Below are 27,125 nucleotides of genomic sequence, written 5' to 3' on the forward strand. Positions count from 1 at the left end.
GCGACCAAGGAAACCGCTGTGGCAGGACAGTCTGTCTGCCGAGGGATCTGACAGCCAGAATGCTGACTCCCCCCTGTGCTGCTCTCAGAGACCACCTGACGCCTTCGGTCCCGCTGGTGAAAAACCAGTAATCCCTTCCGATATAGACGCATATTGAACAGAACTTTTACCTAAAAAACACTCAGGTACAATTTCCAAATGATGGAAGGTGGAAAGACCTTACTATAATAACTGGGACAGATGATTCATCTCCTTCAAGTCCCATATTAGATTATACTCAAGGAGAAGCTACACGGAAAAGCTGTGAATATTTTCAAGAAAGCAGAAAGGCCCTCTCAACTTTCTTCGATCTAGATAACATGTAACCACCTGGTCCTCTGTGAAAACAGGATGGGCTGCTGCTGTTACTTTAATCACAGAGAAGTTGTAAATAATGTGGCAAGCTTGAATACAGTCCTAATCAAATGTATGCTTATCAACATGATGTAATGGGCAAACTAATCATAGAATGAAATGAGAAAACTATATTGACAAGTTAGAGACAAGTAATAGTAATCTCTTCTCTAATTGTTAAACAAGTAAAAGTATGTTACATTGCTCTTACAGAAGTCATAGCTTAATTAGTAAAAACACTATCAGTCGAGTTTTGCAGATATTCAAGACTGAGTCTTAGATAACACTGTGGACCCCCTCCTCTGATCTTGCAACATTCGTGGATCAAGACGCTTCGCTTCGTGAGTCATTCATGTTCATGGAACATCATTCAATGTATAAATAGAATATGATTTAAAGGTACTGTAAATCAAGATGCCATAAATTTTCAGTAACTGAGAGAAGGGGAAGCTCTCTGATCCCATGTCCAGCTGCGTCTGGAGGAGTGGGGGCTCCCAGGCTTGCTAATGCATCAATTAATTTTTACATTTTAAGCTTGTTCCTTTTACTAAAGTGCTCCTTTTAGTAAAATTGTGTTAAAGTTGAATTCTTGCCTTGAGTGCTCTTTACTTTTAAACTATCATCTGTCTCTTTCTCTTTAAATTGAGTGGAAGGTTACTCGATGAAGCCCAAACTAACTGAATCAAGAACAGGTAAGGCTCAGGCCTTTTCTAATAGAGATCAGAGGTTCGAGGTGTAAAGAAACAAACCCGAGACACTGGCACTTCCTCCAGACCAGTGCTTGTTTAATAGTTCCTAATTATAATGAACAGGGAGCCAAAATTAGAATAAGAACTCTTAACACACTACGTTGAAAACCAGTTTTTGGAAAAAACTGTATTGGTGATGCTACCAAAAAATCAAGAGGATGTCATGCCCCAAGGCCACAGTTCTGCCTTGAAATGTAAACTGGCAAATATATTGTCCACAAAAGACTGGAAAGCTTTAAAAATGCAAATGTCTTAGTTCTTGTGATTTATGAAAAAAAATCCCTAATACTCCCCCAAAGCAAATAATTTAGGTGTGAGAGGATCAAGGAAGATTATGGAAAGAAAACAAGAAAATCCTTTAACTTTATACCCTGGGATATTCAACCACCACAATAAAAGTTCAAAAAAGCAGCAGCTTCTTAAAATGTGTATTTTCAGAATTATAATGCTTACATTTTAAATAGTCTTCATACAATGGTTTTATAGTCTTAACAATATATTACAGAATAATGTGAAAAGTGATTTTCATAGTATAACCATGAAAACAGAAATTATACCTGCAGTGTCAAAGTCACCAACTTGCCACCTTTTCCAGTCACAGAATCCCAGCAATTCATACCAATGATGCTTTCAGGTCTTATAGCCTGATGTGTATAATGGCTCGATTTAGAGAAAGGGGTATTTTCATAAGAAGTGAAATTTAAAAATCATGTAGGATTTATTTTAAGAAATCACAGTCTAAGGTAAAACATTTTAATCAGCACAACTTGTTCTCTTATAAAAAGAAGTATTGTTTTGCATTTTTTACACACACCTGGAGTGTTTCTTTAATTTTACTTTAATTCCATCCTAAACACTAGAGAAAAATGGAAGCAAAGCCTGTATGCATTTTCTCTACCAACTCTTTATGGGATGTGTATCCTTATAACTAAGACATTAAAGCAGGAATCTGACCCACTCTGGGCTCTGCTGACTGAACTGCAGGTAGAAACCCTTTACAGATTAAATACAGCAATTTCCACATTAGAAGTAGAAGAGTTATAATTTTTCCAATCATAGGCAATTCATGAAATACATGAATTCATGAAACCCATGAAATTCACAAAAATTATGACTTGTTTTCTTTCCAACTGCTAGTATTTACATGTTCCACAGATATTTGGAAAACGGCTGCTTATTCTTGGCGTTTTAGATACACCTCTAAATCTGGCTTCACAATCATTTAACAGCAGCTAAGTCTTCATCAACAAAACCAGCTGGCCTCAGACACATAAACCTGACTTTAAAACACAACAAAAACTCAATTACAGCCTTTTAGTTACTCTTATGATATTAAGGAAAAAAAAAGTGACTTAAAAGTTTTGGGTGACATTCTTCTCTTGTGTAAACAACAACAAAACCAGCCTGTCGTAAATCAGATTTCATTCACTTCTAGACAATGAGAAACCAAAAACATTTAGGATTTCCCCTTCATTTCCTTCCTCAACATGTATGTCGGAGAATCTCATCCTGGGAGTAGACCCAGATATGAAACCTGCACAGAAGGCCACGGGATGGACGGAGGAGGAGGGAGGCCTGGACAGGGCGGGGGGGGGGGGGTGCTGAGGCAGGGGTGCCCTCCTGGCGCTGAGGCTTTTCCCCACATCTCAGCAGCACTTGGCAGAGTTGTAGGGCCACAGCCAATTTTTATAATAAAAAAACTTATTTTAGAAATTCCAAACTATTACAAGATGCTGAAAGTCTAATTTGCCTAACAAGTTGACCATGTATGTGTTAGTCTTAAACTGCAAATAAGGAAGGTAAGTTTCTTAGCAACACAGATATTTCTCTGCTTTACATACTCCTCCAATCTATACGAAGGAACAAGTCATGGGGAAAAAAATCACACCACCTTTATTTGTTGAAGGAGTTACAAGACAACATACAGAATACTGAAAATGGACTGTCTGTTAGCTACTTATTTTGAGCTGTGTGCCTTCACCCTAAGGGCCCACTGCGGCCACGGTAGGCTGCTTTGCTTTTTGTAAGGCTCAAGGCTGAGGGGCCCGCTGGCTGTCAGCTTAATTCTATGAGGTTTGATTCCAACCAAACTTTGCCAGTGAATTTAAGAGTACTATATTTCATATGTACAAAAATACATCGCTTTGGAGAGCTGGAAAAGGTTTAAAACATCCAATACTATTTACAAGCTGTGACTTTCACCACCAATAAAAACAAACACATTTATTTTGTCCTTGATTTTTGGTACAACTTATACATAAACATTACATCAGTTAGTTTGTACTTTTAAAAATAATAAATCAACCATATGTACAATTAAATTTACAACCCAAAGCAAATTAATCAGTTGGGATGGGATGACTGCAATCCATAGGGCCAGCAGAGGTCACGATCCCAGGACCCTGGGCTTTCCCTCTAACCAGACCAGAAGACACCAAGAGGACCCTCCAATCTCACTTGAAATGAAACATCTTAAGGTGCATAGGAAAAATAATGATTATACACTTACAATTACATGTAAAGGCTTTTAGTCTAAAGGTGAGAGAAAAACACAGTCTATTAACCCCCACACATATAATGATAATTAAAATAAATATATATTTAGTTCCAAGTGCATATGCTACTCAATCAACATCATGGGGGAAAAACGGTCTCAGAAACACTCACTCCTCAACTATTTCAAAGCCCAGCTGCTTCTGATGCCCCAGCCTGGCCTTTAATTTAAGGTACCCTAAAGGTGGCCCCAAAGCCCCAGCGGGGCAGCAACTGGACCGCAAGGCTCCCAATTCTGCTGCCCCAAGGCCCAGCAGGGGTGATGTTCCTGCCCAGCCCAGCCCTGCTCCCACCCACCTGCTGTAAGAGGGGTTATTCTAGAAAAACAACCAGATGGTGTGGGGGCAAGGACTGGGTTTTACTCCTTAAGAGCCTTTTGGCCAGAAGGCTCTGCCCATCATTCCTGGACCTCAGGGCTGCTGTGTGTCCACCTGAAGGACAAACAGACCTCTGTGACAGAGCCAGCAGGCCATGAGGCCACTCAACTCAGAGAGGCCAGTTTGAAGTATCTTTTACGGGCAGCAAGTGACTAATTTGAGTTGGGGCTTCAGGGAAATAGTGTAGAACAGCACTGCAGGGACAGGGAATGACAAAATGACAAGAATTCTACTACACAACAGGAAAATAACAGCAGAGCCCAGCAAGAGCAGCGACACTGTCCACAGAATTTCCGCGATGCTTCCGAGGCCGGCCGGGTCAGAGCTGGAGGGTGACTATGGAGGAGAGCCGAGGGAAGGTCCTTTAAAGTGCACTCATTCAGGTCCAGTCTGCGACAGCTGCAGCTGAGCATGCGGCGCTGTCACGTGACGCTGACTTCCAGCACGTGGTCGTCCTTGCTGGGGATGACGAGAATCTGCAAGCCAGTGCTGGAGTTGAAGACCTGGCCAGCGGGGAAGGCCTGCAGCCGGGGCATGGGCAGGCCCTTGGGCTCTGCACCGCTCGAGGGGTGTGCGCTGCCCCTGCTCTTCACGCTGCCACAGCCCAGAGGCTCATCCACGTGCTCATCCACGTGCTTGTCCACCGACAGGCTGTCATTTTCTATCCAGCTGTCTGCAAACACACTGCTGTCAGACCCTGGCCACTGCCCTGGGAAACTGGCGTCACCCAGAGCAGCAGAGCCCTCCAGAGCCCCCCTTCAGTGCAGCAGAGAGAACTGGCCTCTGGAGCTGGACTCGGATCCCACGCTAGATTTTTGGTATTAGATTCTCCTGGCTGCTAACGCTCAAACCTCCCCTTTCAGTTTTAGGTTATCATTTCTGCCCCCAAAGCGATCACTCACACAAACACTTAGGTAAAGCTTTTCTCTGAGGCGTGCTTACCAGCGTCCAGCTGCAGGGAGTGCACGGAGTGGTGGGGGAGGTACTTGAACAGCCTGACGTCGGGGAAGGGGAGGTACCCCGCGAAGAGCGGCATCACTTCCATGTGGACCCTGTGCGTGGCCTGTGCGGCCACCGGCACCGCGATGACACCGGAGCTCTTCCCACACACGGCCCAGTTGCTACTGTTGTCCACGACTGCAACAAAGAAGAGAAGCACCGCGTTCACTCAGGAAGGCCGTCTGGACTCACCCCCACACAGAAGGCTGCAATCACCCCGTCCTCTCACACCCAATGGTGCAGCATCCGGAACTGGAGGATACATCTTTACTATATTGCGATGCCTTGTGTCTGCACCTTAAAATAAAACACACAAGGTTTAACAACTAAGATAAGTATTTCTTTCAGTCCAGTGTTCAGTTAGTTCTGGTTTAGACTGGATCATGGCAGATGTATAGAGAAAACCACTTTTTTCCACTAATGTTAAAACATAAACAATGGTTTAATTTTGATTTGAACTCTCAGAAAAATCTGTGTGTATGATATTTCAAAAGTATGGCCACTCTGGCCATTAAATTAAAGACGGGGGCAGCACAGTGCCCAGCTCTGCCTGGTGAGGTAAACGTGTCGGAACACCACCCCACCTCCTGTCCAGCCCCCCAGGGCCTCCCAGCCCAGAGGCCTCTCTGCAAAGTGGGGAGAAGCCCACGGACTGACGGGGCTGTTTTCTGAGGCTTAAAAGAGAAGACGTGTGTCAGGCATTCAGAGCTGCTGCTGGTCCAGAGGCTCCTCACCAGGTGACAGGCACCACGACATGGACCCCATGATGCCGAAACACCGAGGTGAGCATTCACCAGGCACCAGCCTTGGGGCAACAGCTCCTGGCATCCTGGCCACGGGCGATGGAGCAGCCTGGGCAGGGTGTGGCTAGAGGCTACTGGTTGGCCAGGAAAGGTCAGGGAAGGTGGGCCTCCCTCAGTGGGCCTGGTGCCAAAGGGCATGCAGCACCTAAGGCAGCATCTCGGAGGAGCATGTTGCAATGAGAGCAGCTGTTCTCAAAGTGCAGCCCTCGGAACCCACCAGGCCAAAGCCACTGTCATCCTCTCGACACGGTGCGGACACTGGCCCTGGGGGTAAAGTGACAGGGGCACCAAAGCATGCTGAGTCACCGTGTTCTTTGCCACAACAAATGCACAGTAAAAAAAAAAAAACAAAAAACTGCCAGCTCCACTTAAGAATGTCCATACGAAGCAGGTAAAACCACCATCAACTGTAGTAAATTCAACTCTCAAGTATCCATCTTCCCCCCCCCTCCAGTTTTCATGCTGAAATTCCAAAAGACTCACAAGGGGGTGCAGCAATGGTGCAGAAAGGTCCTGGGCACCCAGCACCCCCCAGGCAGGACAGCAGGCCTCAGTCAGCTCCCAGAGGGCTGTGCACTCGTTTTTTGGGTGTGTCTTCGTGTAATTCTAGAGCATTTGTCCCACGTGGAGGTTTGTGTAACCACCACCACAGTCAGGATACAGATCAGCCACCCCCTGAGGAGGCCCTGTGCTATCCCTGTCCCTCTACGGTCTCCCCCGCCCACCTCTTTCCTGAGCCTTCACCACTCGGCAGTTCGGTCGCTTTCAGAACATGACACAGAAATAGAATCCCACAAAGTGGAACCTTCCGAGCTTGGTGTTTTTTGCCCGTGAGGCCCACCTGGGTTGCTGTGTGGACCACGTGCATTCCTTTTCACTGCAGGCTGGGAGGCAGGAGTCCACGGTGAGAGCCAGAAATCTGCTTACCCACTTGCTGGTGAAGGGTATTCGGGCTGTTCTCAGCTTCGAGAACGTCTCTTTACCCTTCTGTGTGAGGAAAGGGAAGTGTGCGCGAAGCCCCTGCTCAGAGGGCAGGAGGGGGTGTCTGAGCAGAGGCGCCGGGCGACTCGGGTCTTGGTGGTGGACTTGCCGCTGTTAAACGGAACAACACTTTTACGTGAGCGAACAAAAGACACACAGACTATGGTTATTCAGTCTCAGGTACTTGGCAGACACATTCTCAACAACGAGCGAAGTCAACCCGCCACTTGGAAGAAAACCACCAGCAGTCTTTGTTGCCAATGATACAACTTGAGAGTAAGCAAAACTGAGAAATTCTGGGAAACCTGGCGCTTGCCACCGTGAGCCTGACAGAGCCCCAATGCTCAGAGGCTTCCCCGATGAGGTCGGCAGCGAGTCAACAAGAGCGAGGCTGGACACGGAGCGAGGGAGGCGTCAGCATCTGGGGACATGCAGATCTCAGGACACTACGTTTCCAAATGACCAGCACATGGTGCTACAGAATGACGTCTGGATAGAAGATCCACCCACGTGCCAGACAGGCCATCGATGTGCTTCATGTGACAGGGCACAGGAAGTTCACAGGCAGGATTTCAGACTCCGCATCGTAACCGGCCTTTAAAAAACTACCTTCGGTCACGTTCTGGTGCGATATCAAAGAATAATATCCACAAAGATCTGAAGAAGCTGCTAAAATATGCCTCCCTTTTCCAGCAAATCCGTGTGAGGCTGGAGTGGCTCTGCACACTCAACCCGACGCTGCATTGCTGTGGACTGAACACAGGAGGAGATGCAAGGCCAGACGCTGGAGACAGTTGCAAACTACAAAACCATGAAGTTCTTCTCACTCTTCTTTTATCCTGAAGAGCTATTTTTCACGACCATTATCACGTGATGGCTCACACTTCGAGAACCGCTGTGCTGATGAAGCGGAGGCTCAAGGGCAGGAGGGCTGCAGGGAGACATCTCAGACACCCCAGGAAGGAGGAGGGGCCCATGCATGCAGGCCGCAGGGGACTGCTCCGCAAGGAGTCTGGGCTTCGTCCACAGCTAACAGAAAGATCCTGAGTCACAGAAGAGAGGGGAAAGGGCGCCTCTAAACGCCACTTCACTCTCAGCGCTGAGCCCAGCAACTGTGTGGTAAATACTTGTTAGATGAATGAATCACATCCTGTGAACCTAAGACCACAGGATATACGGAAACTAGCGAGGAGGATCTTTTGATTCTAGAACATTCTCTCTTTGGCCAAAGGGCATTATACTTGGTGAAAGTCAGACGCCATCAGTAAAGCACTGGATCACTACAGAAGTTAAGAAAACAAGTCTCTAGACCCACCTTCATACATGAGCTTTGTCGTGAAGTAGTCCTCCGACTCCGTCAGGGCTTCGTCCTTGTCCACCTCCAGGAGGCCTGCGAGCCGGGTGATGGATACCTCCAAGGAGCAGAGCGCGCCCATCTTACAGTGCTCCATGCCCACAGGGGGGGATATCTCAGCTTTTATGACGTATAACGTCTGGGCAGGAAGGGAGAGCAAAGGACAAATGTGTTGAAGGTGGAGGTGGGCTGTCCATGGGTTTGAAAGAGACATGAGCAAAGCTGTCCGGCTGCTTGGACTCTCCCACCACACTTCAGCCAGGAAGCAGCTGGGATCAGTTCCTCTAACCATCCCCGCTAAGGGCAAGATGCTCTCAGGACCTGAAGTCCTAACCCAAAGCCTTGACACCTCTCTTAAAACTGCAAACGTTACCCAGCACGCGCAACAGAAGGGAGAACAGTCTCTCAACTGTGCCCATGCCCATCGTCCCACTCAGCAATGCCCACAGCACGCTGCGCTGGCTTCTCCCTCCTTCCTTCTGCTGCCTCTCTCCCCCCAACTCCCAAGTATTTCTTTATTTGCCCGGGGGACTTTAAAGTAAATCCTAGACAACCTGTCAGGTCACCCTTCTCTTCTTCAGAACGCGTGTCTCTGGTGGCTTCGAGCCACGTGCCCCTAAACGGGTTCCTCATCTCCTGTCCACTCCCGTGGCCGTGAACCTACCGTGAACGGCCTCGTGACGAGGTACCTTCGGTTAAGGTGCGGCCTGGCTCAATCAGGATTGGTCTTAATTCTACTACTGGAGGACTTCATAAGCAGAGTGAAATTCAGACACAGAAAAAGGCACGGAAAGAGCTGGAAGCTAACAAAACCCAAAGAAGCCAGGAGACGCTGCTATGTGCAGTGATTGCCATGTGACAGAAAAGCCAGAAACCAAGGATTGCTGGCAGCCAATCTCAAAACACCAGTTTTCTGGGAGAAAGCATTGCCCCGATGTCACCTTGATACCTTGATTTTGGACTTCTCCTGGCCCCCAAACCAAGTGCCAATAAATTCCTGTTTCAGCCACTGCACTGCATGGCATTTGTTTTAGCAGCCAACTAAAACAGTGTCTAAAAAAATGGACATTTTCTTTTACAGAAACATAATGCCATAATCACAACTAGAAAAATTCCCAGTCACTCTGATCACCCAACAGTCAGTCGGCGCACGCTCCACGCCAGCAGCCCCAGCAGAGCAGCACGCCTGTCTCTGCCGCCCAGGCAACACCCGGCCCACGCGCCGCACGCAGGCCACGCCACTTCCTGCAGTCAGGCGCTCTTTCACTGAGGGTGTATCAAGTAACAGCAGAGTAACTCGATTAAGAAAAATGTTCTGTTGGTATTGGGATACATTCAAAGGAAAAAGCTTTCAGGATTTAGAGAAGTGTCCAACTAAAGCCTGATACTGAGGTAAGAATTTGCTGGGAGGTAATGACAGTGCTTGGGCTTTCTTGGTGGTTTTCACACCAAACGCCCAGAATGTCTGTGTGGCAATAGGACAAACTTCTCCGGGAGGTGGGCAGAGGCCACATGGTGTGTGTGTGTGTGTGTGTGACAAACTTCTCCGGGAGGTGGGCAGAGGCCACATGGTGTGTGTGTGTGTGTGTGTGTGTGTGTGTGTGTGTGTGTGACAAACTTCTCCGGGAGGTGGGCAGAGGCCACATGGTGTGTGTGTGTGTGTGTCAAACTTCTCCGGGAGGTGGGCAGAGGCCACATGGTGTGTGTGTGTGTGTGTGTGTGTGTGTGTGTGTGTGTGTGTGTGTGACAAACTTCTCCGGGAGGTGGGCAGAGGCCACATGGTGTGTGTGTGTGTGTGTGTGTGTGTGTGTGTGTGTGTGTGTGAGACAAACTTCTCCGGGAGGTGGGCAGAGGCCACATGTGTGCGTGTGTGCGTGTGCGCGCGCGTGCGTGTGTGTGTGCCAGCGCGTAGCCTGCAACCACTGAGCGCTGGCAGGCAATCCACCTGGTCTGAGGGGGTCCTGGAAACCATCAGTGACAGAGGGGCTGGTGGAAAACTGCCCTTCTCAAGCAGCCTGCAGTCGGAGCCCCTCAGTCTGAAATGTTTCTGAGCCAGCACAGGAAGGGGGCGTTTCACCTAGGTCTTGGCAAGAAAGTTGGAGGAGAGTGGTAGATTCCACTTGCTCCTACACGTGGCTCTGCTAGCGCTGCTTTCTGGAGCCGCAGGGCGCTCACAGAGAGGAACTGGACCAGGGCAGGAGGGAGGGGCCCCTCTCCTGACAGCAGCTGCTGAGGCTGCAGGCACAGTTCTGGAAATGAGTGTCATCTGCGGGATCACACTCTCACATCCATGGCCAGATGATTTTCAACAAACGTGCTGAGACCACTGGCAGTGGGGAATAATCGTCTTTTCAACAAATGGTGCTGGGACAACTGGTCAGTCATACACAAAGGAATGAAGGTGGACCCCCACAGCTCACCACACACACAAAAACTACCTCAAAGTAGATCATGGATCCAAATGTCAGAGCCGAAACCATCCAACTTGTAGAAGGAAACACAAGAATAAATTTTTTTTACCTTGTGTTACGTAATGATTTCTAAGATCTGACACCAAAAGCACGAGCAGTAGAAGAGACCAATAAATAGAACTTCATCAAAATACAAAATTCTGTGCTTCAAAGGACACCAGTAAGAAAGTGAAAAGACAGCCCAAAGACTGGGAGAAAGTATTTGTGAATCCTATCTCTGATAAGAGACTTGTATCCAGATCATATAAAGAACACTCACAACTCAAGACTATAAAGACAAATAATCCACTTAAAAAGCGGGCAAATTACCCCACGAGACGTTTCTGCAAAGGCGACATGCAAATGGCCAATGCAGCCCACGGGAAGATGCTCCACCCCACCAGGCATCAGGCAGATGCACGTCGCAGCACATGTGGTGCCAAAGCACCCACACCAAGAGTGTGTGCAGGGCTGAATCCTCCCCCCAAAGATGGGCTCGAGTCCTCACCCGCATTCCTGAGGGCGCAGGTCTGATGAGCCGGGGTGGGCTGAATGGAGAGGACTTCCGAGGGGCCCCCCTAGAGAGGCTGACTGGCAGCAGGCCGGGCCTCAACCCACAGGACCCACATTCTTCTGGGCAGGGGGCTGCCGGTGGAGTCAGGCAGGAAAAGCCAGAAATCAGCAGAAGCAGAAACAAGCAGTCTGCCGTGACGCAGAGACAGAGATTCAAGCCAAGGGCCCAACGATGGCAGCCGGCCAGCCGGCCCCAAAACGCTAGCAACTCCAGGGCAAGAGGCCTGAGGGACCTTGATGCGGGGCTTCCAGCACAATAACTTCCTGCTGTTCGAGTCAACCAACAAACCGAGTCAGGTGGCTACACCCAAAAAGACAGGCAGTTAAGTGTTGGCGTGGATGCAGGGCAGCAAAAACCCTCTCCCAGTGCTGGCGGGGATGAAAACTGGGGCACCCACTTAGGAAAAGAGTGCAGCAGCTCCTCAAAACGTCCAACATAGAGTCACCATGTGACCTAGCAACTCCACCCCAGGGTGTCCACCCGAGAGAAACGAGAGCGCGTCCACATAAAGACGTGTCCACAAATGCTCCCAGCAGTGGTGTTCCAGGCCAAGGGCAAACAACCAGCCATCCATCGACGGAGCCCTGGACAGACAGCAGGGCACCTACAGACAGTGCGTCACCATTCAGCCAGAAAAAGGAATGAGGCACTGACACAGGCCACAATGCGGAGCAGCCTTCAAAGTATCAGATGCTCATACTGTATAACCCCATTTGTATGAAATGCCCAGAGAAGGCAAATCTATTAAAAAACAGACTTATCTATAAATTAGTGGTTGCCAAGGGTTGAAGAAAGGGGGTGTGCCTGTTTGAATGTATTATGCCCCCAAAACGCCATTATCTTTGATGTAATCTTGTGGGGGCAGATGTTATCAGTGTTGATTAGATTGTAATTCTTTGTGTGTTTCCCTGGAGATGCGCCCCACCCAACTGTGGGTGATGACTCTGATCAAATAACTTTTATGGAGGTGTTGTACCACCCATTCAGGGTGGGTCTAAATTAAATCACTGGAGCCATATAAATGAGCTGACAAACAGAAGGAACTCATTGCAGCTGAGAGTGACATTTTGAAGAGGAGCTATGGCCAAGAGGGACACTTTGAAGACTGCACAGAAACTGAGAGAGTAGCTGCAGATGAGAGACAGTTGAAGACGGCTACTGAAAGCAGATTCTTGCTCCAGAGAAGCTAAGAGAGGACAAACACCCCAAGAGCAACTGAGAGTGACATTTTTGAGGAACTGCAGCCTAGAGAGGAACGTCCTGGGAGAAAGTCATTTCGAACCCAGAACTTTGGAGCAGATGCCAGCCACGTGCCTTCCCAGCTAACAGGTTTTCCGGACACAACTGGCCATCCTCCAGTGAAGTACCTGATTGCTGATGACTTACCTTGGACACTTTATGGCCTCAAGACTGTAACTTTGTAACCAAATAAACCCCCCTTTATAAAAGCCAATCCATTTCTGGTGTTTTGCATTCCGGCAGCATTAGCAAACTAGAACAGAGGGGTATGGGAAGTAACTGTCAACAGGTACAAGGTTTCTTTTGGAATGACCAAAGTGGCAGTGAAATCTGCTAAGCACTTCATCCTCATCTGCAGTAAGCAAACCAAATTAAATTTATGCGGACTCTTCACCACACTAACGGTTTAATGTTTAGCTGCTAACACATCAAAAAGGAATTTCTGTATTACAAAAAGATAAATTATGCTAGTGATTATATTTAACTCTCTAAGGTTAATAAGGAGTGTTACAAGGTTCAAAACAAAGAGCATTATGTTTGGTTGGAAGGAGGTAGAAAAGAAAATGCTGCTATCAAGAGCTATAAACAATAACACCTTTTCACATAAAATGTTGTCTGACAGCTTGTAAAGAGAAGAAAAGGAAGCATCACAAAATTGGTGGTATGTGTAGATTTGCCTAACAATAAATCCAATAACCTCACTAAAGGAACACCACCCCTGTATCTACTCCCCTAGCTGAATGCTATTTTTAGCTCCATATTTAAAGTGCCTTCTACCAAAAAATAGGAAGATTATTAAAAAATGTTCACGATATTGAACAAGCACGTTTCTATAATACTTTTTCTTTTGAGTAAATAGAGACGTGCCTAATAAAGTAAGGCACTGAATAGAAACTCATGATCTAGACGAAAACAACTCTGAGAAACATTTCAGGAAGTTACTAAAGGTACAGAATACAAAAGGAAGAAGGGAAAAAGAGTTTTCTGGGCTCCATATATTAAAACCAACCTTCCAGGCACCACTGAGAGCACACATATCAGATCTGGCACATGAAAAGGACCCGGGTTCCAAAGTAAAGCCAGCCAGTGACTTAACTACTGCATGTGCAATGCTTTTCCTCGATCTGTTAGGCTGTATTGAAAGATTCTGTCTCCTTGCTGTTCGGATTATAAAGAATATGATGCCACCTTTTATTTTGCCCCTTTTACAATCCCCACCTCCCCAAATAAAATAACACAATACATACAAAAAAATTTTCTACTTGAAACTCGTAGGTATATGGTTTTAAGGAGATCAACAGCTGCTCTTCAGAAACTGGGGAAAATCCAATGGAGAACCGGCAGTGCAGTGCAGGGGGCGGCTCTCGAGTCCACTTCAGCTCCCAGACGAAGAACACGGGCTGCTTGCTGCGAATGTGCTGAAAGAGAGTCAGTGGTCACTGGGTGCGCAGCACCACAAACCCCGCAGGGCAAAGGAGATGCATGAGTTCTAAATGGTCACAGGCCCCACCTCACGGGCTACCCGAGCGTGAGCCGTCACACCGTCACACGCGGCCCTGCCTCATGGGCTACCCGAGCGTGAGCCGTCACACCGTCACACGCGGCCCTGCCTCACAGGATACCCGAGCGTGAGCTGTCACACGCGGCCCTGCCTCACGGGATACCCGAGCGTGAGCCGTCACACCGTCACACGCGGCCCTGCCTCACAGGATACCCGAGCGTGAGCTGTCACACGCGGCCCTGCCTCACGGGATACCCGAGCGTGAGCCGTCACACCGTCACACGCGGCCCTGCCTCACGGGATACCCGAGCGTGAGCCGTCACACGCGGCCCTGCCTCACGGGATACCTGAGCGTGAGCCGTCACACCGTCACACGCGGCCCTGCCTCATGGGCTACCCGAGCGTGAGCCGTCACACGCGGCCCTGCCTCACGGGATACCTGAGCGTGAGCCGTCACACTGTCACACGCGGCCCTGCCTCACGGGCTACCCGAGCGTGAGCCGTCACACACGGCCCCGCCTCACGGGCTACCCGAGCGTGAGCCATCACACGCGGCCCTGCCTCACGGGCTACCCAAGCGTGAGCTGTCACACGCGGCCCTGCCTCACGGGATACCTGAGCGCGAGCCGTCACACGCGGCCCCGCCTCACGGGATACCCGAGCGTGAGCCGTCACACGCGGCCCCGCCTCACGGGATACCCGAGCGTGAGCCGTCACACGCGGCCCCGCCTCACGGGATACCTGAGCGTGAGCCATCACACGCGGCCCTGCCTCACGGGATACCCGAGTGTGAGCCATCACATGTGGCCGTGCCTCACAGGATACCTGAGTGTGAGCCGTCACATATGGCTCAAGCTCAAAACACACTGCCACTTTCACCAAAAGCATCAGGATGACCCCTTCCTTCCACTCATGTCCTCACTCTGTTCTCTGCCAGGAGTCGAGCGACTCTTACCTGCTGGGGCTGTGTGTTCAATGGCATCAGCTGCACGTCAGTGCTATCACCTACATCTACGAGACAACTGTCTGAGAGCTGGAAGTCAAGGTGTGACAAATTCTGGACACAAACTTGGATATACTTCCTAAAGCAGAAAAACAAAAGATGTAATTTTTACACTTGAGAACATTATTCAATATATTTCAGCTTTATTAAGAAGATCCTGTCTGACTGGGGATCAAAAAAATGACAAGGCAAAACAAAAACAAGTTGCTTCGTATACTTCTTTTAATTTCACATGTGAAATGTATGAGTAAACAAATCTTTTAAAACAAGCGACTTCTGTGGGAAAAGGACAAAGAATATTGTATTTCTGATACAGTACGCTTGCAATTATAATTGATATACTGAACCTCTCTCTAACAGATTGTGTGAGTTATGTAGGAAAGGGCTTTTAGTAATGACCACTCACTGAGAAACTAAACTCATATTCTACTTTAATTTTCACTATGTGTAAAGAAGAGTTTCGCAAAGCCAGCAGCGGTGGCTTGAGCTTTGAGCTCTGTACCACAAACGTGGGCATGTTCCTGGTCTTGATCTGCGTCCCAGTGGGTATGAATAGGAGCTCTTGGAGCTGTTAGTTGGGGCCCATCTTTCTTAGAGTGGGCCTAAATGTGATTTCTGGAGACCTTCATAAGCAGAAGAAATCAGAAACAGAGGGAGAAAGCCATGGGGAAGCTGGAAGTCAGCAGGAATCCAGAAGAGAAAGGAGAGGACATCACCATGTGGTGGGAAAGCCAAGGAACCCCAAGGATCGCCGGCAGCCAGAACGCTACTGGCCCCAGGAGGAAGATAGCCTTCTGGCCTCTGAAACCGTGAGCCAATTGAGTTCCCGTTGCTTAAGCCAAGCCACTGCGGGTATCTGTCATACCCTGGAAACTAAGACACCAGCCTTTAGTAAAGCATCTCAGGTTCTGTTTAGAAACTGTTGATGCTTTTAACCATCAATACCCACAGTTCCTTTGCTGTAATTTTAAACACACACACATACATACAACAAAGCTGCCAGGATAATGTTCAATTCTAAATGTGGTTCTGGCCTTTTTGTTTCCAAATTACGCACACATCATCAAGGATGAAAGCCAGAGGGGGCGGCTTGGAGGAGCCCACCCTGAAGCCAGTGGTCCAGGTCAGGCCATCATCCGCAGAGGGGCGCCCTTCCACCTGGGCACGCTGTACCTCCACGTTGCCTTACGCAAAAGCTGAACTTGGGCCCAACTGAGCCTCGAGAGCAGTGGTTCTCACTGGGGGCACGGGGGGCAGCATCTGGAGTCAACTGGAGGATGGAGCCACTGGCATCTAGTGGGTAGGGGTCAAGGAGGCTGCTTAACCACGCACAGCACGGCCCCCCACAGTGAAGAGTCACCTGGCCACAAAGGTCAACAGTGCTGAGGTCGAGGGAGCTCCCAGGTGACAGGAAATTGGGGGCTGGGAGGATTAGTTAAACCCTCCAGGACAGTGGGCTGTCCAGGGGACAACTGAGCCATGTTGGCAGCAGGCCAATGGACAGGAAAAAGCAGGGAGGAAGGAAGAAATGAGCCTTAAGAGATGTTGTAACCAAATAGGGGTTTCTTTGGACCCTGCATCAAACACCAAGTGTAATGCCCTCATTTAGACAACGGGGGAAGCACGAATACAGACTGTGTGTCTGGGAAGACCAGGCAACAACTGTCCATCTGCTCAGGGGGACAATGGCCCAGAGGCCCCGTGGGAAAAGAGCCCCCTGTCCAGGGGCCACATTTAGAGGCAACACAGTGCAAGGCCTGGGAGTGCTTTACAACACTTTAAAAGAAAACTTGTCCATGCCGTCACAAGTTCCATTTCCCCTCTTAGCTTTCCAAAAATGAATCAGAAAAACTCAAACAGTAAAATGCTCTCTCTCAACTGCAAGCAGCAAACTTTAAGAGACAAAAAGTATTACATAGTTCACCTTAATTTTTTAAAGCACACTATCACTAGAGAGCCCACCCACAACCTCGATGTTTTCTTATCATCTGTGTATTCCTCCACTAAGCCAAGCTTGGAAAAGGGGGAATTTCTGCGGAGGGAGTGCTGGAGAGAACGGGGCGCGTGGCCAAGCCTCCTTACCGCGTCCCAGCCGACAGGAGGGTGTGCGTGGTCCGGAAGGGCACACGGAACGTCAGGGCGATGACGGTGGAGTAGATGGACCATGGGCAGTCGATGGACAGCTGAGGGGAGGACAGGGGTGCGTCAGGACCTCATGCCGCAAGCCCCCCGCCGCTGCCACCCGTCCACAGGGGCAGTGCCGCCAACTTCCGAGACACTTTCTTTTGTTTTTACCAATTGTCATTCAGAAAGTAAAGCCCCCAATAAACAAGTCAAGCAAACGAAGAGCACGAGGCTGCGTGCCCAGACGGGAAAGAGCACGGAGCTGGCAGACGCCTGAGCCGTCCCCAAGGTCTCCTCCCATGCGGGTGGCCCCGAGAAGTCATCCATCACTCCACAGGTAGACAAATCCCCGTGAACCCGAACATGTGCGCTGAGAACCAGTCTGACTTTGGGGCAATGTGCACAGAGCTGCTCGGTTCCCTTCGGGGCAGGAAGCAGATCTCCAGCTCCATTTTGCTTTCCACACAAAACAAAGGAACATCCCGAGTACAGAACGTTTGTTCATTCACTGGCCATGCGCTTCTTCAATGAAATAAACATCATCTCTGCCTCCTAAATCTCTATGAAATGGTGTGGGGGGGGACTTCCTCTGTTTACACACTTCCTGAGGGCTGGAAAGGAAAGGCACTGCTCCTCAGGTGAGCCCCAGCTAATGTTCTGTTCCGTATCCTCTCTAAAACGGCCCTGTGCTTACCCTGGCAACGGCCCTGCTCCTGCGCATGCGCCTCCTGGCTGGGCAGGGCCAAGGCGCCCTCTGGGTTGGCAGCCGAGTCGCCATCACGGACGTGCACTCGGACAAACCCACAGGCAGCCAAGGGGGTGTCCTGTGGTCGGGGGCAAAGCCATCCAGCTATCAAGACACCGTCAACAGGCTCCACCCACAAAGCCTAAGACAGAGTCTGATTCGGTGTTTCCGGAAGAGGAGACTCAGCCCTCCCTCCAGCGCGACCACCAGAGGCAAGGCCACCCACCCACACCTAACAGCTCCTCAGGCCTGGCAGCCACCAACATCGTGACAAGAAACGTCCTGTCCCTCTTGAGTTGGGGTAGAAAAGCTAGAGCCTGTTTGTCTTTGCCCTTGCAAGAGGCATCCTGACACCAGAGGGGGGATTTGGACGTAAATGCCAACACAAACCCAAGCCTGGGCGCCAGCTCGGCATCTGCACAGGCAGGATGAGCTGGTGCCGCCTCCACATGCGGCACCCCTTACTTTGTGGTCCGTGGTGACCATGCCGTGGTCAGTCTCCTGCTTCTCCATGTATTGCCCGTGAGGCTCGGCTGCCAGCAGGGAAGGCAAGGAAAGAACCTCCAGCTCGAATTCTACCACGTGGTATGCCGGCGCCACGGGCAGGCTGACACTCGTGACCTTTCCAGAGGACTGGATCCGCAAGGACGCAGACGAAGACTTTTCTACAAAAAACACAAGAAGGTGCTTCACCACCAGGCCCATGCCTCATGTCCCTTCCTCACAGGGTAAGCAGGCGAAGGGCCCAGCAGAGTTCTGGCCACTCCTGTCCACACGTAAGGCCTGGGCAGGGAGTGGCAGAAATCAGGGAGTGAGGCGACAGCCTGGCAGGCTGGGGAGACGGGACTGGTGCGCCGCTCTTGCACCTCCCTCCCACCGCCTGGGAAGGGAGCAGAGGGGCCTTCCCTCCACCTGGAGCATGGCTGGGGACATGGGGAAGGGACACTATATAAGGGCTTCTGACCGATGCCTGGAAAGGCTGATGTGTCAATAGACCACTTCCTGTGTCTGCCTGTTGTTAGGGGTAGGGGGAAAGAGGTCAGAGCTCAGCAGTGTACCGCCCTGCAGCCCAGGTCCAGACCAACGTGCTACGTGCCGTGTTCTTAGCAAGGAGCTGCTCAGAGCTGCCCCTGGTCCCGCCCAGCCCCGGTGTGGCCTACAGGGAGGGCAACACAGGGCAGAAGGGCGAGGCCGCGCCAATCCCATGGGTGCACTGGCTGTCCCACATCTCCACAGTGCAGGATGAGACCAGAGCATGCCCAGACACCTCCAAGCCTGCCCCCGCGGAGCTGCACACCTCACCTCTCGTGTTGGAGTAGATGACCGCCCTGATCTCAGCGTGACCCAGGATGAGCATGGCTTCTGCATTGCTGAGCTGGAGGCTGTCCCCGTGTTTTATTGTGTAATGGCCAGTAGTTACAGTGAACTTGACCTTCTGGGGAATGCCGGCCAAAAGGCTGTCTAAAGGGAGAAGACCTCAATCAGCACATCTACCCATCAGAAAAGAGCATTAGGGACCTACTGTGAGGTTGAAAGCATCCTCCTTCTTTTATTATGAAAGATCAGATCAACATTTTAGACACTCCATGAATTCACTCAATTTCTATCTCCTTCTGCCCAATCTTTTCATCTGAATTATGTGAATCGAGGGTTGTGGGGGACCTTGCGACGGACAACAGAAATCTGTGAGCCCGAGGAGGGCCTTATCACCAGCTCAGTTCAGAGAATGAGGGACGACAATGCAGCTGGGCCCACATGGGTCTCAAAGTTTACCTGCTAATAACATTAGTAAGAAAGAATCAGATAATAACGAGGCTCAGAATAGACCATAATGAAACTCAAACGTGTTGCTGCTATTCAGCATTTCCTCCTGATTGTCCAGTCTAGGGCTTCAGGAAAAGGCTTCTGAAAGGAGCTACTGCTTACTCCCAACAGGACTGGAGGGGCAGAATGTGCGGGTTCTGATCATTCCACTTCAGGGGAGGCTGAAAGGAGGACGCAAAAGGCAGGAAACAAGAAGGGGGAGCTAAAAGACAAGAGACAGAGGGACAAGAAGGCAGCACCGGGGTGGGCAGGCCGCCCTCAGGGGACAGGGCAGGTGAGGCCCGCTGGCTCCTTCCCTCGCAGGAGCAGAGCTGGAGAGCAGCCTTTCTCAGCCTGCTCGCCGGGGGGGGCAACCACCGGAGAGCGCGCGCACGGACTCGGCACGGTCAGACAAACGGAGAATGGGGAGGTTAAGTAGCAAAAACGCTTCCTTCATTCTGTTTCCAAAACAAAGAAACAAGCTACTGAATGCATCGTCTCCAACCTAAGCAACCGAGACCTTTGCTCGACAGTGTCTGAATTGCTGTCGCGTGGTCTTTCACCATTTGCGTACATGAACTCCTTCCAATGTCAGGACTTATCAAAAAGGACAGTAGCCAAGAATTTTGCAAATGTCTTGGTAGTGGGTCAAGTTTATCAGCACTCATAGGAAAAGACTTCTGATCAAAGCAGACAGCATTTAGCCTTTGAGATGGAGCCACGAGCAGGAAATGGCAGACTCCTATTAAATTCTCCGCAGTAGACATCAGCTGCTATCTGCCTAATTTTTCTGATCTCCTGACACACCAAGTTTATTGAACATAAAAGTTAGCTCATGTTCAGATGAACAAAATAGCAACAGCCAGTTAGTCCTAAGTTTCCACCATGTTTACCAAAAACTCTCAACCTGAAATTTTGGAAAGCCCCCTCACTTCCTGCTGGTCCTTTATCAAGTGGGAGAGTACAGCCCAAAGCAAAAACTAGCACCGCCACAAGCCTCCCGGCCGCACTGGGGTCGACTCACCAGTGAGTGGCTCCACGTGCAGCTGCGGCTCCTGGGAGTACACGTCGTACTGTGCAACGGGGTAGATGTGGGGGAGCACAAAGCACAGCGGGCCCACCGAGGCAGACAGCCGCCGCAGCGTGTAGGTCCCCGGCTCCCGGGCCTAGAGCCAAAGGAAGGCGTGTGGGAAGACGTCAGCCACGGCGCAGACTCGGCGCTTCCTGAGGGGAGGCTGCAGTCCCCACCCGGGACCGGGTGCTGGCATCTGCCCGCAGACTATGGTGACGCAAGTAAGGCATGCGTCTAGGGAGGCATTTTCGATTTTAGAAACTGTATTCTTGGAGCCTCTCCTGCAGTGTTCAACAGCAATAGCCAACAGAGATTTTGGACCTGCTCTAAGCCCAGAACAAACACCGGGTCAGAGCTGGGCACCCCCGGCCCAATGGTCTTGGGTCTGCAGAACTTATCAGCACTGAAGACATGCTCGCGGAAAAAGATTTGTACCACAGAGAGTTGTAAGCCATGGCACTGGCATCCATGCAGCCACAAAAGGAAAATCTAGTTGAACAAGAAAGTATGCCATCTTCTTTGAAATTTACTTATTTAACAAGAGAGGGGAGGGGAATGGAGGGGGGCTAACTAAACCCACTGAGTATAAAAACAAGTATCCCTGCAAAGAACTTCATTCAACATCTATCACCGCCTTAAAATTGTGTAAGCATAAAGGATATTTTAAACACTGGTCTATTTTTCTTTAAGGGTTAAGAGCACAGAGGACTCTGCTCGATTCTCTTCTTTCTTGGGGCAATTCTTGCAAGCCCCACACCCCTTCTTGGTTAAAGCCAACATCCCACCCCAAGCACGTACCTGCGTCCGGAAGGTGATGGAGTTGGCACCTGGCTGCAGCGTCACGCTGCTACATTTCAGCATGTGAGCCCCATCCTCCAGGGCCAGGCCTGAAGGCATCTCTAGGGAAGAGCTGCTTTCTTGCCTTCTTAGAAGCATGTGGACATTTTTGCAAATAATCCCAGTTGTGTTCAAAGAGTTATCAGAGGGACTTCTCTCAAACATTGTGTATAGCTCCAGTGCAGGTGAGCTGTTCTGGGGTGCGGGGAAATGCGAGTTCTCGTGGGGGAAGGTGACAGTGCCGCTTGGTGCCTTGTGCTTAGTGAGCCACTCCGCAGTCTTCCGGTAGCTGTTCTTCTCGAGGCTGAAGTGTGCACTGATGGCAATCTGCTCCACGCAGACGGGGACAGGCATGTGGCTCCACACGGTCATCTCGATGGAGAGAGTGCCCCCCACGTGGACCACGGCACTGGGGGGGTCGAAGTGGAGCGCTCTCAGTTGTGCGAGAGAATTCAGGGGCAGCACTATTCTGTGACCTGCAAACATGCAGACAGGTTTTGTTTCCCAACGGCAGTCCCCAGACGTGTGGGGTCAGCTGAAGTAGTTATCCCTTCCACATCGTGACTCTCCCCTTCGGGGTTTCGATATATCGCGGGTCGGCATAAGAAATTAAACGGGAATTTGGGGGGAGTGTTGCAGAAGCCACGGACGACATGCAAAGGCCAGCAGATGATACAAAAAAAGTTTAGAAACTAAGAAAGGCAGTGGGTTACCATTATTTGGCGTAGTCTGGCCTTTCCCAGACACGCCTTCCCTCAGCCCCCACCCACCCAGCCCTCTCCTCCTCTGGGTCCCCACTGCCCTCCTCTGCAGGAGTGCGAAAGGCCCCCGGGGAACGGCCTGGCCCATGGTGACACCTTGGTGGCCCTGGTGCCTTCCAGCCGCTGCTGCTGGAAGAGGACCCACTGGCAGCTGGCAAACGTTGGTGACAGTGTTTTTCAGGCCTGGCTCAGAAATGGCCAGACACTGTTTCCAGTTCCTCCTAGTGACAAGGCTTTAACTTTACCAAAAATGTCTTGATATTTGCTTGATTTCCCTGTTCACGTGCTGCCTCCTGAAAACCAAGGAACACGAGACCTTAACCCAAATTTTATATAAGGTTCTGTAAACACTCCATTAAAGAAAAAGGAAAAATTCAGACTTGTTCTCTGGTACAAAGGGAGGGCCAAACACTTGCGGTGGGTCTTCCAGACGGCAGGGGCGCTGCGCCGTGGAGGGGAAGGCTGTGCACAACACGGGGCCAGAGGAGCCGTGCGCAGGAGAGACCGCAAACCACCCTGCCCTCGCCAGCCCTCACACCCCCAAAGGTGAATGTGGCCAAAAGCAGACTATAACCAGCGCCTGGCCGGCTCCCGGAAGCTGTGAAGCAGGAGGTACTGAGGTGTCTGCGCACCCCCTGCCCGCGAGGCGGCCCCCACCTCGCCATCCCCAGGACGGCCGAGGGCGCCGGCTCTACCGCCACGCGGCGCGGCAACCTCCTCTGCTTCTCCCCGCCCCGCGCTCTGACCGCCTTTTCCTGCCAGCATCTGAGCGTGTCTCGGAGTACACACGGCTGCAGAGCGGATCAGTGTTCACTGAACGTCAATCAGTTAAAGAACTTGCTGAGACTGACACCAAGATTATGAGAAAACAGCAGACAGTTATGGAGTATTTTACTCACATAGGGACACCAAGGAGCTTTCACAGGAAAAGTCTAACTACAACAGCCCCGCGTCCAGAACAACAGACGTGGTGTGGACCTCCTCCAAAGGCCACGTCGGCACTTCAAAGAATTTACAAAGCCAGACAAGCGAGCTTCATGTTGCTCCTGAGAAACCGACCTACACGGCTCCACTCACATGAAACAGCCTCCAACAACCCAAAAACCCTTCTAAAACCACGGACAACACTGGCTTTGAAGTGGCTAGTAATTACTTTAACTAAGTACCCTCCTTGGTAAACTAAATATGAGGAGCTTACACTTTACAGTAAACTGAACCTTACCACACAGTACCACCTGGAAAGCACCACATACCAAAATGCTTAACCTGAAGCTGAGCCTGTCAGATCCAATGTCCAGTTAAATGCTACCACGAGGAAACAGACACATTCCGGGAAACGGGACAGTCTTACACTAGCTCGATGTCCTTAAAGAGTCAGAGCCTTGTAACCCAAACGTCCACCGGCACATGGATGTATAAACAAAATGTAGTTGGTCCATAGAGTGAAAATTTATTCAGCCTAAAAGGAATAAGGTTCTGATGCATGCTACAAAACACAGATGGACCGTGAAGATGTGTTAACTGCATGTAGTTGGTCCATAGAGTGAAAATTTATTCAGCCTAAAAGGAATAAGGTTCTGATGCATGCTACAAAACACAGATGGACCGTGAAGATGTTAACTGCAAGAAGCCAGACAAAGAAGGCCACATACTGTGTGATTCCATTTATAGAAAATGTCCAGAGGAGGCAAATCTACAGAGACAGAGAGTAGATCAGTGATTGCCTGGGGCTGGAGCGTTGTGGGGCATTGGGAGGAAAGGTGCATGGGGTTTCTTTTGGGGGCGATGGGAATGTTCTAAAATTGTGCTGATGGCTGCACAATTCTGTGAATATGCTAAAATAAGTGTGAATCTTACACTTCAAATAGGTGAATTGACTGCTATGTGAATTTTAGCTCCATAAAGTTGTTACTAAAAAAAAAAAAAGTCAATGTCTTGAAAAACAGAAGAAAAAGAGATGGGAATAGTATTTAAAAGGAATTGAGATATTACAACCAAATGTAACGTACAATTCTTAACTGGACCCTAAGAAAAACTAACTTATAAGAACCCTTTCTGAGACAATCTGAGTATGGACAATTTACTAGATGACATTAGAAACGTGTGAATTCTTTACGTGTAGTAACGCTACCGTGGCTAGGAGAACGTCCTTAGTGTCAGGAGACTCATGCAAAATTCTGGGTGAAGTATCACAACATGGTCTAGAAGTTTCTTTCAAGTGTAACAAAAAGAAGAAAAAGTAAAAAACATACGGCTATATTTGCAACATGGCAAATGTTAACAATTGTTGAGCCTAGGTGGTAGGTATTTATTATTCTTTTCACTCTTCTGTGTATCTGACGTTTTCCCAAGAAGACGTTTTAAACGTTCGCCTCACCTGGGCTGTTGGTGTGCTGGCCGGCAAAGCTGAGGATCTCCTGGCAGAAGTGCTCCCGCTCCTCCCCCGTCAGGTGGCAGTCGCTGGCCAGGAGGCTGCTGGTCTGCAGGTAGCTGGGGCAGAGTTAAGGCGGCTGGAGGGAGGCACCCCACTGAGGAACCTGGGCTCCAAGTGGCTTCTGAGCTCCTGCAGCCTCCAGAGGACGGCCACGGTGCAGCCTTCTTTATTAAGTTACCAGGAACTCAAAATTAGATAAAGTATGTTGACCAAGTGTTTAAATTCCTCCTCTACACCACACATATTTACCGGGTGGGATCTTTCTCTCCTGGCCATCAAGTGTTTCTTCAACACATAGCTGTGAGCCTTGTTACTATAAAAGCAGAAAGCAGAAAGCACTTTCCCTTCTCTATGAGTATGGACAGTTTACTAGATGACATTAGAAATGTGTCATAAATTTAAAGGATACTTTTCCATTTGTCCAAGGTGCTTTTGACATTCGGCTAACTGCTTCCTTGTATGTGTGATGGGCAGCGCCCAGCCCTCAGCCAGGTATGTTTTCAGTGCTCCTTGAAGATAGACTTCTGCCTTCTGTGGAGACTTTTTCCTCCTGGCAAAGTTAACAAACAAGCTTTCATCACAGTTCTCGATAACCAACAGGCCGAAACATACACTTTCCTGACAGGCCGTCACCCCTCACCACCCAATGCCAAGACTGACGTACCATCTTCAGGCTATTCTTTCTCCGACCCCCTCCCCACGTACGAAAGAGAACACTACATCGGGAACCCTTAACTGGACTCCACAGAGCAGCTCTGGAAGTGGGCTCCTGGCGTAACACAACACACTCCTGGTCTAGCATTACACACGCGTCAGGGAATTTGCACCATGGAATCTCGGGACGGGAAAGGGAGGGCACCGTTGTCCCCTGCAAATGGACGGATTGAGAGAGCCAAGGCTGAAAGAAGGGAAGAGCTAGTCCACAGGCACACAGCAGGCTGGCAGGGCAGCTACAAAGGCCGGGCCTGGTGCCACAGACCTGACAGCTGGATAAACACAGAAGCTGTCTGCAGGCCCAATGAGGGGCAGCGGTCAGCACCGAGACTCAGGCAGAGGGCTGAGTGGGTTTCAGAGGGCTAGCAGAGAGCTGAGAAGACTGAAAAATGGCAACAGATGTCACCTGAGAGAAGAGCTTTCTAGTCTCATTTAAACGTGTTCACAGTAAAGTTAATAGAGCAACGTCACCAAGAGCATGCCAAAGCCTCGACCACAAGCACCCCTGCCTTCCCCCTATGAGAGCCAGGGGACAAAGATGGCTCTAAAAAAGCTCTCGCTCTTTCTAGGCGTCCCTGGGAGACGCCCCGGGTCTCACTACTCCACTCCAGATGCAGTGAGAGTTCTCAAACTCCTCAGTTAAACACATTCTGAAATCAAGTTAAGTTTTTAGACCTATCAAATGACCTACATTAGTTTTTCTAAACTTTTATTGCACCACCACCCCCACCTTTTAAAAATCAGAACCTTTGATACTCCTTTAGTTACTATCACTAACAAAAACATTCTTAATTCCAGAAGAGGAAGGGATTCCAGAGAACACCTAGCCCAGCCCCTCCATATTCACACTGAGGAGACGGAGGCTGACGGTCACATGGCAAGTCCATGGCCACGCTGGACCCAAGATGGCCATGCCTCAGGCGCCCACGCCCCTCCTGACCAGGCTTCCGAGGGGGCGGCTCTGCTCCAACAACTAGTACCTCCCTCCTCAGCAGATGGATGGAGGTGCCCTGACTCTGCCACTGATCAGCTGTGGGACAGGTTAGCTGCTCCAGCCACATGTGGAAAACTCGTGAGTTTGCTGAGATGATCCACGAGTTCCTTTCCAGTCAATCCATATCAGTTAAAACAAACTATCCTTTGTTTTATCTAACAAAATCATTTTGTTAATTACAGAGTTCAAGACATCGTTTCAAATACATGTTATTTTGAGAAAAATTGAAGCAAACATCTTTCCCCATATAATTTATAGGCATAGCTTTCCAGTGCTTTGAAACAGAATTGTATTATCAGCCGAGGTTTGTTCTCTTTTTTCGCTCTATCAGACATGCTGGAAACGTGCTAAGTTTTGAGTCCTTCCTCTGGAATCACACCTGAAGCTGGAACCCAAGTGGAAATCTGCAGAGCGTCTGTCTGCACCCCTGACCAGTCACTCATAGACCCCGGCTCCCCTGTCGGGCACACAGCTCCCTTTCCGCTTCTGCCTTGAGGTTTCCAACCTCCTAAGAAGCATTTAATAGAAACTAGAAATGGTGCTGTGAACAAAGTGTTCAAGGGTCTATGTTACAATCTACCTCCTCATAGTTCCTTCATCAAATTAAAGAACTCCAAAGACCAGTAACAATTAAGGGTAACGAGTTGAAAACCTCTTCATGTGGT

At 49.7% G+C, this 27,125-nt stretch overlaps 1 protein-coding gene across 2 annotated transcripts in view; it reads right to left on the reverse strand.

Moving 5' to 3' along the window:
- Window positions 1–1,557: 1,557 nt before the first annotated feature.
- The window catches only part of TRAPPC10 (trafficking protein particle complex 10), an 82,653-nt gene continuing 57,085 nt past the window's right edge, over window positions 1,558–27,125 (reverse strand). Inside the window, exons 12-23 of one of the 2 annotated variants that reach the window (XM_037830763.1) lie at window positions 25,162–25,302; window positions 24,696–24,808; window positions 21,519–22,033; window positions 20,673–20,814; window positions 19,148–19,306; window positions 18,311–18,510; window positions 17,059–17,159; window positions 14,929–15,055; window positions 13,720–13,890; window positions 8,171–8,348; window positions 5,015–5,209; window positions 1,558–4,745 (exon numbers count right to left, since the gene is read on the reverse strand). In XM_037830763.1, the coding sequence (XP_037686691.1) occupies window positions 4,495–4,745; window positions 5,015–5,209; window positions 8,171–8,348; window positions 13,720–13,890; window positions 14,929–15,055; window positions 17,059–17,159; window positions 18,311–18,510; window positions 19,148–19,306; window positions 20,673–20,814; window positions 21,519–22,033; window positions 24,696–24,808; window positions 25,162–25,302 (2,293 nt within the window). In that variant the 3' untranslated portion in view covers window positions 1,558–4,494. Of the gene's footprint in view, window positions 4,746–5,014; window positions 5,210–6,715; window positions 7,899–8,170; window positions 8,349–13,719; window positions 13,891–14,928; window positions 15,056–17,058; window positions 17,160–18,310; window positions 18,511–19,147; window positions 19,307–20,672; window positions 20,815–21,518; window positions 22,034–24,695; window positions 24,809–25,161; window positions 25,303–27,125 lie in introns of those variants that run through there. The other variant, XR_005215970.1, reaches the window with a different exon arrangement.

The sequence above is a fragment of the Choloepus didactylus genome, chromosome 1 (assembly GCF_015220235.1).
Source record: "Choloepus didactylus isolate mChoDid1 chromosome 1, mChoDid1.pri, whole genome shotgun sequence".
Taxonomy (NCBI): Eukaryota; Metazoa; Chordata; class Mammalia; order Pilosa; family Megalonychidae; genus Choloepus; species Choloepus didactylus.